This window comes from Pteropus alecto, unplaced genomic scaffold (assembly GCF_000325575.1).
Source record: "Pteropus alecto unplaced genomic scaffold, ASM32557v1 scaffold186, whole genome shotgun sequence".
Lineage (NCBI taxonomy): Eukaryota > Metazoa > Chordata > Mammalia > Chiroptera > Pteropodidae > Pteropus > Pteropus alecto.
Genome location: NW_006439190.1, coordinates 206,088 through 223,168, shown reverse-complemented (window position 1 = coordinate 223,168; position 17,081 = coordinate 206,088). Strand labels below are relative to the sequence as shown.

Genomic DNA, 17,081 nt, shown 5'->3' with positions numbered 1-17,081 from the left:
GGGAGACTGTGTCTCACTTTCTTTTTGAGAACATGTGTGCCCTCTGCTGGCTAGTCAAAGAAATGCCTGGAAGGACACCTGTAGCAATGGCAAATGATGTTAACTTGATTTGTCCTCCCTCCCTCTCTCCCTCACTCCCTTCCTTCCTCTCTCTCTTTCTTCCTTTCTTTCTTCCATTCATCTATCTATCCATTGTTCTTCCTTCCTTCTATCTATCCACCTACCCACCTATCTAGCCTCCCATCCATCCAGCCAGCCTGCCTCCATCCATCCAACCATCCATTTATCTTTCTATCCATCCATCCATCCATCCATCCATCCATCCATATCCATCCATCCATCCATCCATCCATCCATCGATCCGTCCCTTCCTCCCTCCCTCTCCCCCACTCTCTCTCCCTCCATTCCCCATCCATCCATCCATCTATCTACCCACCCACCCCGCAGACACCCATTATGTACCAAGCACTTGGTGAGGCACTGTGGGGATACAGAAATAAACAGCGTGGGGGTTCTATCCTCAGAGACCACGTATTAGTGGGATGGAGGAGCAGACCAAGGAGTCTCTGATGTAATGCAAGCAGAAGCAGTTGTCCTTCTTCCTTTGAGTAAAAGCTTCATTTATTTGTTTATTCATTCATTTATTTATTCCATTCATTTACTTCTTAGTTTTTATATGCCCAAAGTTTTAGGCAAAGGAGCAAAATGCTCCTTTTTTCATTTTAAATATCATTATTACCTAACATTTATTTAATACTTACTGTGTCTTAGCATAATTCTCATTTCATCCTTTATGAGGTAGATGTTGTTAGTGTCACTGTTTTATTAATGAGGAAACTAAGGCTTTGAAAAGTTATGAGAATCACCCAAGGTCATACTGCTAGTGTATGATAGGGTTGGAATTTGAACTAAGGTATGCCTGATTTAAGCAAGATTATGCTGCCTGTCATAAATAAAGAGCACATTTATTTGAACTAATCATAAGGTAAATTGTATCCTACCAAAAAAAATGTACATTATCGAGTGTGAGTGATGGGATTTTGCTGAAGGGCTGAAGTGTTACTCTCTGTGCTATAGACAAGCCATATTACAGTGGGTAACTGGGATCACACAAAGCATGAATCCTCAGACTGGATTTATCCTGAATGGTACTGAATCTGAGATGATGACACCAGAAAATTCTTCTCAACTTCAAAAGCAACGAAAAACCCTCATTCCAAACTGCAGGCTCCTCTGCTGGAGCTGGGGACCTGATGAGAAAGTAGGGCGATCAGGTGGTGTGGTGGAAAGGGCAGTAGGTGGGGCCCTGTCCGGCTTGGCCACCCGCTGACCCCGCCTCTGAACCAGACGCTTTAACTTCCTGGTCCTTAAGTGCTCCTGCAGGCATCTGCCTAGAGTGGTTCTATATCCGCCCCCCAAAACCGCTCAGCCAGTATCAGCTTCTGGGCTCTGCACTGGGGATGAGGCTGCACTGCACTAAGTGCAAGAATTGGGAGTCAAACTCTGGATGCTGGGAGGAAAAGAGTCCCCCCAATGCACCCAAAGCTAGGGGCCTAAAATGGAGTGGAGCACTGTGTCAAGAATCAGGGTACAGATAACATCAGCTGACGTTTCTACTTTATGTGCATAAGGGAACACCAGTTAATGTTTTTTAATGCTGAAGGGAGGCTTTTGTAAAAGAGCTAGACACAGTTCTTAAGTTTAAATTATTATTAGGACTATCGACGTTGTTAAGCCTTTAGAGTCAACTTACAGATCATATTTTATTTACGAATCTACTAATTTGGTCTAAAAGTAGTAATGCTTTTACTTCTTTTTATTTATGTTAAATCAGTTTCTGTTAAATACAATTTATTTAACCAATTGTAAATAATCAGCATTATCTACCAAAGCCATTAATTTACACAGTTAATACATCTAGATCTTTCAAACATTTCACATACCCAACAAGGCAGGCTTATAAACTCTAAGAAGTAAAATCTTTGTAAGCACCCAACCAATTCTTTTAAATCAGATACACCAAACTTATGAATGAGACAGATCGAAGTTCTCACAAGATTTCAGCACTCTTTACCAACTTGATCAAATTCTCCTAACCCTTCACAGGAAAATCACCAGGCTAACACAGTACCACCTCTTAAACATGAGCATCTTGGATAACAGTGTGTAGGGATTATTGCAATGATTATAAAGCTTATCCATAACCAAGATTTTCAAAGTACATGGACTTGATGTTATGTCATCATCTCTCTGCTCATTTGCCTTCCTAGGGGTGCAGTCACCTCCTTCATGGGAGACATCCTCGCTGGGAGCATTGAGTTTAAGGCACCAATCCACAATATGGGTATAGACCCTGATCACTGGTCAGAGATTCAAGGCTAGGCACAGCCCTGTTCTTCTGCCAGGACAATGTGACCCATGCCACAGGTTAGAGATTCAAGGCTGGGCACAGCCCAGGCCTTCTGCCAAGATGACGTGACCCATGCCACAGGTTAGCCAACTCTCTGCCTCCATTATTGCATCATTCATTCCATTCACAAGATATTTCTCCCTTCTAGTAAGAAACTGATAAGCCAGCCTACACTCTATGCAAGCAGAAGTCATCAACCAACCATCTGGATCTAGGTGTCCTGACGCTGTTAGGCCTTCGTCACTACACTGTATCCTTGAGGGCAAGGGCAGTGTCTCTCTGGCCCATCGTTCCATGTCCAGGGCCTCGCCCTGTGCTCATGACAGCACAGGCCCTCAGTGTCTCCGTGTTGAGTGAATGACCTTCCCAGGCAGGTCAGAGAGAGCATGAAAGCTAACCTCTTACCGTGGTCAGAGAATACAAGTGCAGGCCTGTGAAGGCCTAAAGGCATTCTTGTTGTCCTTCTAGATGTTTCTGCAGCAGCCAGCTGTATCCCTGAGCTTCGGCAGTGCCCAGCAGCCCGACGCTCAGCTCCCACAGAGGTCAGCCCCAGGGACCCAGTCCCCACTCGCTGCCAGCCCTCAGCTTCCGGGACAGATGGCCTCTGCCCAGGTCACAAACCAGCACCTGCTCAGAGAATCGAGTGTGATATCAACCCAGGTAATTGTCCTCATGCATGTGTCCTCAGTCCCCATCATCTACTCCAGGTATTAGCCATTGTCAGTGTGAGAACACAGGCTATCTGTTTCCGTTTATTGTCCCTTTCTCCAGGGCCTTCATGCTCCTCCTGGTCCCTCAGATTCCCTGCCAAGCCCTTCCCTTTCAGCCATTACCACTTACTAAAAGCTACCAGTGACCTTGCCATCTGACAGGCACTAGAGTCGAATGGAATTAACAAGTGCAGAACCCCTGCTTCTAGAAGGTCACATGATACAGCTTCTCCTCAGCCTTCTGTGTTTGCACCTGGACTTGGGGACCCGGTGAACTCCCCCCAAGCTCCTGCGGTTTGCCAGCCCCAGGGGGACAAAGATGAATAAAAGTTGACCTTGATCTCAAGGAGCTTCTAGTCTGTTGGGGGCTCAAGGAACATAAACAGATAACGTACAATAAAATGTGGAGAAGTACATGTATGAGAGAGTTTAGTCTATCTTCACCCAGATTTAAGAATTTTACTTTAAAATGCAGCCTTTTGGTTCTAAAGGTCAACAGAAAATTTAATGGCTGAGAATAGTCAAGAAAACTTTGTAAAAGAAAAAAATAGTCAGGATTGATACTATCTGATATTAAAAGATTTCATAGATGCTCTGAGAAGTAAAACCCTATGGTGCCAAAATAGGAATGGAAAGTCAGTGAAACAGTAGAAAACCCAAAAGCAAACTCAAGCTCATTCTCTCATTTATTTATTATTTCACTTAACAAATATTTATTGAACACTCACGGTGTGCCAGGCACTACGTTTTAGGCATTGAGGGACAGTGGTGAACAAAAAGAAAAGAAAAAATGGACTCTTTGGTTCCAGTGGGGAGAGGGATACAAATAAGTGAAAATCTCAGTCTGACAAGTGGTGATGCAGGGAAGCTGGTGATGGTGAGGAGTGGGTTGGAGTTTTAACTAGGTAGCCAGAGGAGGCCTCACTGAGAAGGTAATACTTGAGGATAGGCCTGAGGGGATGAGAGGATGAGGTGCATCTGGATCAGGAGAAAGAGCATTATTTAGAGGGGGCTGGCCAGTGCAAAAGCTCTGCAGCAGGGGGAGGCCTGGGGTCCCTGCATGGAATTTGTAAAGCAAAAAAATTGAGTTGTCTGGTTCAACGCATGTCTGGCTTGCCTGCTGAAGGCCTGGCACTGTCCTGGGCCCCAGGATTCAAAACTCCTTGAGGTGCTTACAATCCAATGGAGAAGACAGTCACAGGAGTAAAAGGATTCAATAAATAATAGGTCCTGAGTTAGACAAAAGGCCGAGGGCAGAGGCAAAAGATGCTGGGGAGGGAGTTCCTGGAGAGATGACACCTGCAGTGAGCCTAAATTTCACCTTTCTCATAAAAATGATGCAACAGGGTCCCAAGCCGATGAGAAGCTCACAGATACAGGGAAGCGGCCACTTGGTGGGCAGCTTGGCGCCCCAGTTCAGCGGCCCCACGGCTGTGCTCCCACCAGCTCTGAGCCTGACCACACCAGCCTCTGCCTCCCAGGACGCCAGCCAGTGCCATCCCAGCCCCGACTTCAGCCATGATCGGCAGCTCAGGTACTGAGACTGTCCTTGTTTGGAAGATAACTGAGGGGTCATTTGAGACGATTCATTTCTGTTCTCCTTTATGCTGTCGATGGAGGCAGAGTCCAGGGCCTCCGAAACTGATCTCAGCTAATGCAGAGGCAACAGAGGGCTGGGATCTTGATGTCTAGACCCGCTGTGTTCACTGTCCTCTGAGAACAGAGCAGGCGGAGTAGGGATTCCGTCAGACAGAACGAGTCCAGCCAGGCTAGGCAAGTTTTGCTATCAGCCAGCGGGTCTACAGTTTAGGTGCTGATCAGTTTCCCATTTGTTTCTTCCTCCGCTCAAAGGCTATTGCTGAGCCAGCCCATCCAGCCCATGATGCCTGGGTCCTGTGACACGAGGCAGCCATCCGAGGTCGGCAGGACTGGACGACAAGCCAAGTAGGTGGACCGAGCGGAGGAAAGAGGCCGCGGGCTGTACTGAGTATCTCAGGCTGGCAGGGCTTCGTGTGCCTAGACCAGCTGCGTACCCCATGAGTCTCCACCGAGGACAGGGTCAAAGTGAGCCCAGAGCCTTTGAAAGGCTCCTCCTGTAGCTTTTCTTCCATGGTCTCACATTTGAGCAGATAAAACTTTGTGTCGGTGTTCTATGCTTAGAACTGGACCTAAACGAAACAATTAATTATATCCCCAGTTTGGCATCATCTTCAGCTGGATTTACAGTTCTAAACGCTTTCACCCTTGGCAGTCTCCCGGGTAAACATGTAGCCTGCGACTGGTCCAGCTGACCAGCAGATGCTGGCAAATTCCACAAGCGTGCTCTGCCTGCTCTGTGGTTCTAGAACTGTGAAACCCTGCGAACATGGGCCCTTGGCCTCCTACACACACAACCTCATTTCTCCTTTCCCTGGGAGAAACCCCAAGACCAGAGGCAGCTTTGCTCAGGTGCTTAGTTCTAGAGACAGAGGTTCTTGGAGACAAAGCCGCAAACACTTGAAAAGCTGCTGGAAAACAGTTTCTAGGCCTTTGAAATGAAGCAGAAATAGAGCTATCTCACAGACGTGTAAACACTGGCTTAAATTGTGTCGGAAGTTCACTGGGACAGCGCTAGCTACGTAGGCCTAGCATGCCCTCATGCAGAGGCCTTGCAGCCATCCACAGAGACTGTCCCCAGAAGTCCTTCCTCTTATGTCTTCGCTCAGCCAGTAATAATAGTAACAGCAGACGGTTCCTGAGCATTTCTCAGGGTCAGGGGTCTGTACTTACATCGTTTCATTTTGTCCCAATAAAAACCCTGTGATGGGAGCAGGTGGGGGCAGGTGTGTGCTGTGGGAAGCCGCCTTAAAATTCTCCAGCAATGCTCGCAATAAGGCAGGGGTGTTTTGGGTTTGGTTTGGGATTTTGCCTGTTCTTCCTAAGTGACCTAAGTGAGTGGAAACAAAGAATCTTGTTGCATTGCTTTCCAGAGATGCTTAAAATGCAGTGAACTAGGTAAAAATGGAAACTCTTTCTTCTTGGAACTCCTGACTGCCATTTTCAGTTAACCCAATAATTTATACCCTCCCCGTCTCCCTCTACCACCTCTTCCAGACGTGACCTAACACTCCATCTTCTAGGGTGTGTCTAGGTCTGTCTCCCACACACACACAGAGGCCTCTTCAAGAGAAGTTAGGAACCCCCAATGCCTATTGCAAATGATCTCATACAGGGAAATAACATTTTTAAAAATATAATGCAAAACGAACTTCTGTCCAGCGTCTTTAAGCATCTGTTCCCAGTCTCTGCTCCCCGGGAGCTTTCCTAAATGGGCTTCCTCTGCTCCTTCTTAATGGCTTGTTGTCAACACCTGTAACTTTATTATTATTTTTTATTGTGGTAGAACACACACACACACACACACACAGACACACACACAAAAAAAATGTATCATTTTAGCCATTTTTAAGTGTATAGTCTAGGGGTATTAAATACATTCACAGTGTCTGTCGTGCCACCATCACCACCATCCATCTCCAGAACTATTTCATCCTCCCAAATGGAAGCCCTGTTCCCATTTCACACTAACTCTCCAGCTCCTTTTCCCCAGCCCCTGGCAGTCACTATTCTACTTTCTGTCTCTGTGGATCTGACCACTCTAGGGACCTCATATAAGTGGAATCCTACAGTATATGTCCTCTTGTGACTGCCTTATTTCACTCAGTTTAATGGCCTCAAGGTTCATCCATGCCATAGCGTATGCCAGAATTCCCTTCCTTTTTAAGGCTGAATAATATCCTGTTGTCTGTATAGGCCACATTTTGTTTATCCATTCATCTATTAATGGACACTTGAGTTGTTGGCTATTGTGAACAATGCTGCTACTATGATCATGGCTGTACAAATATCTGTTTGAGTCCCTGCTTTCACTTCTTTTGGGCATATACCCAACAATGGGATTGCTGGGTCATAGGGTAATTCTATGGTTAATTCTCTGAGGAACCTCTATACTGTTTTCCATAGCGGCTGCACCATTTTACATTCCCACAAGCAGTGTTCCAATTTTTCCACATCCTTGTCAACACTTGGTTATTTTTTTTTTTTTATGATAGCCATCATATGGAGGGGTCTCTGTGGTTTTGCTTTGCTTTTCCCTAATAACTAGTGATGTCGAGCATCTGTCCAAGTGCTTGTTAGACAGTTGAATCTGTTCTTTAAAGAAATGTCCATCCAAGCCCTCTGCCCATTTTTTAATCGAGTTGTTTGTTGTTGTTGAGTTGTGCTCTCCATATTCTGGATGTCGATCCTTTATTAGCTAAATGATTTGCAAATATTTTTCCTAGGTGGCCTTTTCACTTTATGGAGAGTGTCCTTTGAGGCATGAACATTTTTCATTTTGATGAGATCTAATTTGTCTACTTTTCCACTATTGTCCATGCTGTTGGTGTCATACCTCTTTCTTAAAAGTCTGTTGTCTCTTTCCCACGTGAAACCAAACAGGTATCCACAGAGCCAGGCCGTGTTTCTGAATGCAGACATGCACAGTACCAGCAGCAGCGCCTCAACCCCCGTCCTGCTGATGGGACAGGCAGTGCTGCACTCCACCTTCCCCAGTTCCCAGCCGGTGCCTCTACAGCCCACACAGGCCCAGCAGCAGCCACAGCAGCACTTCCTGCAGGTGGGTGCCTGCTGATCCAGGAGCCTGGGAGACAGGGCCCAGCTCCCAGCCCAGGCCTGACAGGCCTCTCGCCCCGCTTGCTTTTCAGATGATTCTGGTCTTCAGGACCAAAATAAACCCCCGGCAGATTTGTATTTGAATCTCGATAGTTTCTGAAGTTCACAATGCTCAAAGGTTATAAACATATATAGTGTGAGAAATTTAGCATCAGCTATTATGCCTCAGGTGGTTATGTGTTAAAAAGGTCCACTTTTAAAAGGTTATTATTATGGTGTCCGTATTTTTAAAGCAAAAATCAGACACTGATAACTGTGTTTGTTGGACCCATTAGTGTGTTTATATACCAAGTCTTATACGAATATAAAATTAAATCATGTTTAGTTAAAGATTCATCAGACTTCTTTACAGATACAAGTATGTTGCATGAGGCTGGGGCTTTTCAGGAAAATGTGAGGCACATGTAAATGTGGCCACTTATTACTTAAAACAAATGCTAAGTACACTGGCTTCCCCTTCACCCTGCCTGGGCAACTTCAAAGCCATAGGAGAGTGTGCAGTGACACATTTTAAAGACAGTGGGGTAGAGGTGAAAAGAGTCATGCTCGAAGGTCTAGAAGCTAATTTAATTAAACCTGCTAAACCATGTGTGGTGTGCTTTTCAAATGTTTCTGGCCCCAGGCATGGTGGGAGGCAATTCCAGAGTCAGCTTTGCATACTTGTCAGCTTGCAGGTCACAGCTGCAGCCATGATTTGGGATGGGGACTGATGTTTGGGAAATATCAAAGTGTGGGTGGCTGAGAGGGGTGAAGGGACAGGATCCCAGCAAGAGAGACAGCCTGGGCAGCTTCAGAAACAGGGTGGACTGGGTCCCTTGGAGGGAGCAATTTCATGGACAGGAATAGTGAGAGATGAGCCCGAAGGCTCCAAGGTTGAGGTTTGGCCAGCTGATGTTTCTGAGCTTCAAATCAGGATGTCTCCTGGTAGACGCTGGTGGTTGCGGTGGGTGAAAGGAGTTACAGAACCAGGGAGAGTATGCAGATTGCATGTGTGTTTGGGTCCTACCCTGCCTATTATCTGTATGTGGTCTCAGCTCCCAACACCCGAACACACACAAGCTACATGTGTACATGTGTGCCTAGTATACCATTACCCCCAGGCCCACTAGGCCAGAAGGACCCCTCATGCTGGTGAGGAGCTTGGCTTCAGAAGTCACCCCTGTCTGGCAGAACCCCAGATCCCATTCTCCCCCGTGCACCCTCCCCCCAGGGTCCTGCCTGAGCCCTCACCATGAGACCCCCTCCGCGGAGGCGAGTCCTGTGGTCTGACCCCATCTCCACTGCAGCTGAGTTGTGGAATTCCAGAACCACCACTGGAGCCCTTTCCTTTTCTTTTCAGGTACAGGTGCCAACCTCTTTGCACAGCGAGCAGCAGGACTCACTACTTCTGTCCACCTACTCGCAGCAGCCAGGAACCCTGCGCTTTGCCCCGCAGCCCCAGCCCCCACGCCCATCTCGCAGGGTCAGCAGCCTGTCTGAGTCCTCAGGCCTCCAGCAGCCGCCCCGGTAGTGCCCGGGCACCAAGGTTGGGTCCCAATCAGCTTTAACCAATGGACGGATGAAGGGGGAGAGGAGTCTGAACTAAACCCTTGGCGTTTGTGCACACTGCGTACATTTCAGATCTCCTGGATGGTAACCATCTCCGGAGAGTAGCGGCTGGCACGTGAGAGTGATCAGCCACCCTGGCCGCATGCGTGTCCTTTGCCGTTGTGCTCCTTGGGCACACTCTACAGCCATACTTGGACGTCATGACTCAGTTTACCTTATCAGATGGCGCATCTTGCTGCATCCTTCCGAGAGTGCACTGGTCACTCTACCTGGTGGTGGCCCGTCCATACATGCTAGCTGGCCTTCACTCTCTCAGTCCTCTTTCTTTTGCATTCCAGAAGCACTGAGTCAGAGATCTGTTGAGAGAATAAAGAGCTTATTTTTCATTATTTTTAAATGGTTGTTTTTATTTTAATTTGCACAGCTGCACAGCAGAGATAACTTAGGCACTTTCAACTTTAAAAAAAAACAAGATCTCATGACTCAATTTGGAGACCACAGTAATAACAACAGCCTACCAGTCAGAGAGCAAAGCTGGCCCACACCCTCCCTCCTAACCCCTAATGAAATGAGGGTTTTTGACCCACCCCATGCTGGTGATTCCCCCCCACCCTTGCCCCACACTCCCTAAATATAACACTGGACTGTTTCCTGTTTACTTCATTGATTGCAACTACAAGGCGGACTCTGAGCAAAGCACAATCATGCAGCTGACCTTCCAGAATCTTGAGATTCCCCAGGGCTGTGAAGGGAGAGGTTTCACAAGCCAGGCAGGCCCTGAGGAACCCACACCTGAGCTGGGCCTGTGAGGGAGAATGCTCCACGTTCCTACAGAACTTCCTTCCACGATAAGACCTGGGATTGGATTTCCATTTCGAAATGCACTTTGCTTTTTTCTTTTTTTTGTATGTTTTGTTATGTTGAGATGTTTCTAAAGAAAAGATTTTATGTAATTATAAGACAAAGTGTAGTGAAATGTACAGCTGTTGTAATAATGACCTATTTCTATATAAAATAAAATTGTATGGATTATGTGTAAATTATTTTGTATCTGAGACACCAGTTCCTTTCCCAAATATAAAAGTATAAAAGTTTTCCTGTGTTTTTCTGTGAGTGGACATTTTGTAATAAATTAACAGATTTGTACAATTTCCTCTGGAAATAGTTTCTGTGCCTGGTTATATATGCATGCATACATCTTTTCATCAGTTCATATATATATGTATATACATATACATACACACGTGTATATTTTTAATTTCAAGATGTTTCTAAGGACAGTCAAATATGTGGAAATGGTGGAAGAAAGCTGTAAGGAAGCCGGGTAATAACGTTATGTTTTCTCAGCTGCAATATGTATGTCAGGCCATCAGGTTCCTGATCTTTAGATCCTAGGTCATGCCAGAGAAAAACAATGGCTCACTGTAGAAATGACAGCAAAACAAACAAAAACAGAAAAAGTTCATGGAAACATGTTGACCTTACAGGTAATCTGTGGCAGTAACGAAAGCATTCCTCACCAGAGAAGTTATAGCCTATAACTCAGCTCACCTGGGCTGAGTTCCACGGGCTCTGACTGCTAACACTTAGATATCGGTGATGCACACAGGGTTTGTGTGCATGTGTGCGCATGAGATGTACACACATCATGTGACGGGCAGGTAGAGCAGCAGCATCTCGGAGGCTTCTGCCAACTACAGACAACCCCCTTTCCCATAAGGATTCATCACGCTGATGTGAGGATGCCCTGGCACACTGAGGTGGCGATGCTCTGCACAGCAATGTTCCTAACCACTGGCGCAAGAGAACTGAGGTCCTTTTCCTGCTCCAGTGCTATAACTCTGTGCTTCTATTTGCTTCCATGTGGAATATGGATCATTCCTCTTGGCCCCACTACTAGGATCAGGTTTGGATGGCATGAGAGGCTGCCATAAAAATACATCAAAATAAAGTTTTATTTGTCACACAATTGCTGTGTATTTCTGGAAAAATGTAAGTCTAAATACTTTGCATGCATTAGGATCATTTACTCTTTAAACTAAAGGCACCAGAAATGAACTCTCTTTTTAAAACAAAAAGTCTGTGTGCAGTTGGATTAGGTTTTTTGTAATTTAACTGTTTTGTAAATTCAAAGGTTTATAGGTCTGGTTTTTCTGTAAAAGAATTTGTATTTTAATGGGCTGTCAGAATCCTAAGTAGAACAAGATTTTTAATGGAAACAGCTTATTTATCATCCTAGGATTTTCTAGCTGGAAGCCATTAGAACAGGGTGGGGTACTCCATGCTGCTAATTTAATTTAGCATTGTTTAAATCTTACACATGTTCAGAATCTGGATAAATTCAGAAAACTCTTATTGTGTAATATTTCTGTAAACCCACAGAACTTCAAGGGGAGTTTACTCCCTAAGCTTTTGATTCATTTAATTTTGTTTATTAAAAGGCCGTTTTGCAACCCTGTCCTGTTATTTGGAAAACTATAAAATCTTGGCTCACGAGAAGCAACTGAAGCATGAACTCTGGAATATACCATGTTTTTGAATATCTTAAAATCAACTGAAATGTAGTATCTTCTGTCTCTAATGGCATCTGCCATTCGTTAAATTAATTAAAATTTTTTGTTTATACCGGCAACATGGTAAACCGGTCACCTATCAGATCATTCTAAGCCATGACATTTTGTATGACTGCCTAAATTATCTGGAAAACTTTGAGTGTTTGGTACAAAATTGCTTCAATTTCTGTCTTCGTTTTATGTGAAGCCTGAAAGTTTTTAAGCCAGGCATTAATAACCTAGAGAAATAACTAATTTGGATCCTCCATGGAAATGCCATATGTGGCTCTATGGATAGACACGAGTTACATACTGTACATATGTGCAATACAAACGGTAGCAGACTTCTGTAAACATAATGTGGTTGATGAAATAGCTGAAATATATGGCCTTCTGGTAACTGTGAAAGAGATTTATTTTTCTAGGGGAAAAAAAAAGCTCATTAGAAACAAAGAAAAATCTCTTTTAGGATTTTTGCCTAACCAACCAATGTCCAGTTATGGGGGAAACAGGCTAACCCTTCAGCACATTCACCAAATTAATGCATGCCTTAAAATGGACACTCAAATGTTGGGTTACCCCTTACATACTCTGGAAAGATCCTGAATTTAACTCAGCGTGTGACTCAGTTTCCTTTAAAACTATCTGTCCCAACAGCACCATCTCTTTCAGTGGAGCTACAATGAACCCATCTGCACAAACTGAAAATCGTTCTCCTCTGTGCTAGTGAATTCATTTCCATCAGAGGGGATTTTGTACATGGAAAGATATAGTCACCACTCACTGTAATTCATCTAATGTCCAATTCATTAATCTTATAAATATATCAATTAGCAATCTTTTAACCATTAAGTAGTCAACATTTTCCTTAATAATCTACTACTTAAACAACAAATGAATCAATATTTAGGAATTCACAAAAATAATTTCCCCCAATTATGAAGTAAGTAGCTTACAAATATAAATACTTATGAGAATTTAATTAAAATCTGAATTCTGATCTAGAAGATCCCTTAAAAGTAGTAAAACATTTAAAAGCAAAAACGCAGAAAATGTGATGATAACAAGACCACCTTTACATCAAAACTGGTTGCAAGGATATGCATACCATGATTTATCTATTTTTTTAATCTTTTAATCCGTACTCATTTTCATACCTTCTTAGTATTCCAGTTTTTATATACCATTCTCTGGTTTCAATAACTCACCAAATGAAAATTTTGTACTTCCCTAGGTTTAAGGATCTTACCATACCCACCCTCCTCCAGAAAACACTGATTTCTGCCAGCAGAGACTGAAGGTGCAGAGTTAGCAACCTGTGAGTTTGTCATAGGGACTGGGGACTTTTGGTTATACAGTCTGTCAACTCCCCGCTGATCTGTGGCATCAGATTCCTCCCTTTTCATTTTGAAGTTACATGTCTTACTTACATCAGGCAGCTTTAATTGCTGTCTCATATAGATTTTTATTTTTGAAGATTCCTTCACATTTTCTATGGCTGGTTTTATGGTTATTACGACATGTTGAGTCTGATCTGCTGGCCTGTTTGGAAACTATGTATGTCTTACCAACATTTCACTGTAATTAAGAGGGGTCGTCTAGGGCAAGGGTCCCCAACCTCCGGGCCACTGACCAGTACCAGTTCGTGGCCTGTTAGGAACTGGGCTGCACAGCAGGAGGTGAGCAGCAGTGGGCGAGCAAGTGAGCAAAGCTTCATCTGTATTTGTGGTTGCTCCCCAGCACTAGCATCACCACTTCAGCTCCACCTCAGATCATCGGGCATTAGATTCTCATAGGATCCCTGGTCCCTGGTGCCAAAGGTTGGGGACCGTGGATCTAGAGGTTTTATTCCTTGAGAGAAGGAGATCGCATTTCTTTCGGGGGATGTTTGGCTAATCTAGTAGCTAGGATGCACTCCTGGACCTGCTTTCACGATTGTGGCATGTAGCCATCAGGGTGACTGCACAGCAGGTAAGCTTGTCTCTATACATCATTAACAGACATGAGCATTACAAAGAAACAGGACACCCATGCATATCAATATTTCCCCACTTACTAAAAACAATAAATAGGCATATTTAGTATATTGACTCCTTTGTTAATTACAACTTCCTCTTTTATAGTTCATGTTTTACTGTAAGAATGAAGTTGCAAGCCCGTGGCCTTTTATAAACTCAGCTTTTCTAATTAATTATTATTATTGTTTTATGCTCAAATTGGTACAACTTAGCAAGTTCCCTTCTTGGTGCCTTTATCATTTTAACATCGTCTTATCAAAAATCAGATTCCAGTTTCTTTCACGAAACTACAGGATTTATTTTTTCTGCTTACGAGGCATGGAATCAACTCCAAGGAAACTGGATTTCTTTTAATTTTTTTTTTTTTTAAGCATTAGAGATTAAAATCTGAGTGCCTAGGATGAGAATGAGAGTTAGTATTGGGTAGAAGTGCTGCTTCTGTTGCTATTACTGGGCCATTTTGTGGTGATTGAGCTAAGTACATACAATGTAATCACATTGATTTCTTCAACCAATTTTACGTAGTATTTTACTCTACCTAAATTGACATTTCATGTAAAGTCAGTTATAAACTGTCAATTTTAATTTCAAAAGATTTCATGTGCCAGTCCTCTCCTCTCTGTCCCCACTATTTTCCCCCTAGCCCGCTCCTACCCATTTCTGCTGGATCACAGCCTCCTCATTGCTCCCCAACCCACACAATACAAAGAGAGTTACAAAGCACGCAAAATTCATCTTAGTGATTTTGGTCTCTGGAAGGCCAGCAGTGACTGGCCTGACCCTGAGGCTTGGGTAGGACTGCAGGTGGGGCATAGGGAGTGAGGATCAGAAAGTCGTCCCAAAGACCTGTTACCCTGTGAAAGGCCTGAGGCAGGTTTCAGGTGCCTTACCCTGAGCTAGAGGAGAATAGGCTGCGTGAGTGGAGGAAGAGAGGAGAGCAATGGAGAGTGCCCTCAAAATGCTGGGGAGAAATGATTTCAACCTAGAACTCCATATAAGTCAAAATAGTAACAACTTTGAGAGTTGAAGAAATATCTTCAATCTGTGAGGGCTCAAAAACTTTAGCACCCATTCTCCCTGTCTTAAGAAGTCACTAAAGGGTGTGTTCCTGTGACATAAGAAACTTCATCAAGAATGAGGAAGGTGTGGATCCATGGATCCAACTGACTTAGTATCCCTAGACTGGTGACATCTTGTTCCTAGGCCTCCAGACGCTTTAGAAGGACTCTCAGGGCACCTCCTAAGAGCTTCAGTCATCCCTCACATCATATCCAGCCACTTGTCCAGCCACTACTGCTTCCTCAGCTCGCTGGCCACAGTTTGTCTTCTTCCAGCCTCTGTGCCCCAAGGGACAGAATAGGTGGAAAGCAGCCCATCTCCGTACTCATTCCTTACTCTGTTCTCATCTGGCTCCTCCCCACTCCCCACTGCTCTAGCAATGAAACTTACTAAAATCTCCACTTTGGAGAATCTAATGAGTACATCTCAGTTATCGCCTTACTTGAATTCTATAGCATTTAGAACCTGTTGAGCACTCAGGCTTCCTTTGGACTTATGAGAATATTTTCAAAAGTCTTTTCCTACTGTTCTAATGACACTTTACTAATTTCTTCAGCCCCTGCACTCCAGACTTCTTAGATATAGTGAGTCTACACTGGTTTTCTCTCTCCAAGTCCTCTTGATTTTACCTCTTTATTTCTATAAAATGAGTCTGCTCCTTCCAATCCCAAGGCACTTGCCTTAGTTCAGACCTTCTTCATTTGTCTGTTATGTGAAGAGTTTCCTTTCACCGGTCTCCTTGCTATCATCTTATGCCCCGTTCCCAATCTATTCTTTACAATGTAAGCAAATTAATTCTAAAACAAATCTGATCATGGCACTGCCCTCCTCAAAACCTTTCAATGATCCATTACCTGTAATATTCAAACTCTTGAGTAAGGCCACAAGCTATCTCACCTCTCAGCCTAGAGTCTGGGAAACTGTACTGCTTCAGACCTTCCACAAGCTGCATGCTCTGCCACTTCTCTGCCCAGCTGTCTTCTGCCCTTCCTTCCAGACCCAGCACAAGCCTCCCTGGCCCATCTATTGACAAAAGAACTCTAGACCTGTAGAAAGCTCTGTAAGAATTTATTTGAGCCAAGTCTGAAGATGTGCCTGGACACAAGATCTCAAAAGATTGAGAAAATGCTCCGGAGAATGGCACTTTTACAGTTTATTTTAAATTTACAACCAAAGGCTTTTGAAAGCATAAGGAAGGTTACATGAAATCCATTGGTAGGATATTAAGGAGGTGGGAGAAAGCAAAGCAGAGAAATGTCTAGGATTGGATAAAAAGCAAAATGGGGAAACACATATTACGCAAGTGGGTACGGGAAAGTTAACATTAGATAGTGAATAGAGATGGTATGTGGGAGACATAAGGAAGGGGTTTCAGTGTCCATATACTCCGTGACCAGTAAGTCTGCTTCTGAGGGGCCTGGAAAATTATTTTGACATTTCAAAAATGTTTTCCTAGATATGTAGGAATGATGGACAGTGCTCATTTAAGGTAAAAATTGATCTTTGCTATGGAAGCCATAGGCCTGCAAAGTGACTACTCACCATGACCTGCCCAATTAGGAAGTATCAGACCATCCTGTGTGGTTACTTTCAGTCACTGGGCTTGCCAGGCCTGCCAGGTAGCCCCGGAGCTTGTCAGGGCTGCTTTGTCGCCCTTTTTGTTCATCAGGCCCGACAGGAGTGGCTCCAGAGTCAAGGACATAACCACTCTTCAGGAGTCTGCAGTGCTGGGCTTGAGCACCACCAAGGCCACAGCTGTGCCTTGGTCGTCTCTGGAAATGCTAGCCAGCCAGCACAGCCAGCACACAGCAGCACACAGGTTCAGTGAAAGTGGGCCCAATAAATAGTGAATAGGAAAAAGAGCATCTTCTTTTCCGGACATTGATCTCGGCCAACTGGGGGCCTAGATCTTGATTTCCTGTGACTTACTTCTCCAGTGAATTATTTTTCAGTGGGCACTTTTTACCGTCTTTATGACTTAGACAACAGGCACAGAGACGCGGAGCAAAGACGAGAACTCTACAGAGCTGCCTGAGCGCGCAGCCGCGGCCCACCCAGGCCCCGCCCCCGG

General features: G+C 44.4%; 1 protein-coding gene across 1 annotated transcript in view; it reads left to right on the top strand.

The window, feature by feature from the left end:
• The window catches only part of NPAS2 (neuronal PAS domain protein 2), a 135,434-nt gene extending 124,891 nt beyond the window's left edge, over positions 1–10,543 (top strand). The window contains 5 exon segments of the mRNA XM_015592743.2: positions 2,879–3,070; positions 4,467–4,654; positions 4,972–5,064; positions 7,600–7,777; positions 9,173–10,543. Coding sequence (XP_015448229.1) covers positions 2,879–3,070; positions 4,467–4,654; positions 4,972–5,064; positions 7,600–7,777; positions 9,173–9,343 — 822 coding nt within the window. The 3' untranslated portion in view covers positions 9,344–10,543.
• The last annotated feature ends 6,538 nt before the right edge of the window (positions 10,544–17,081 follow it).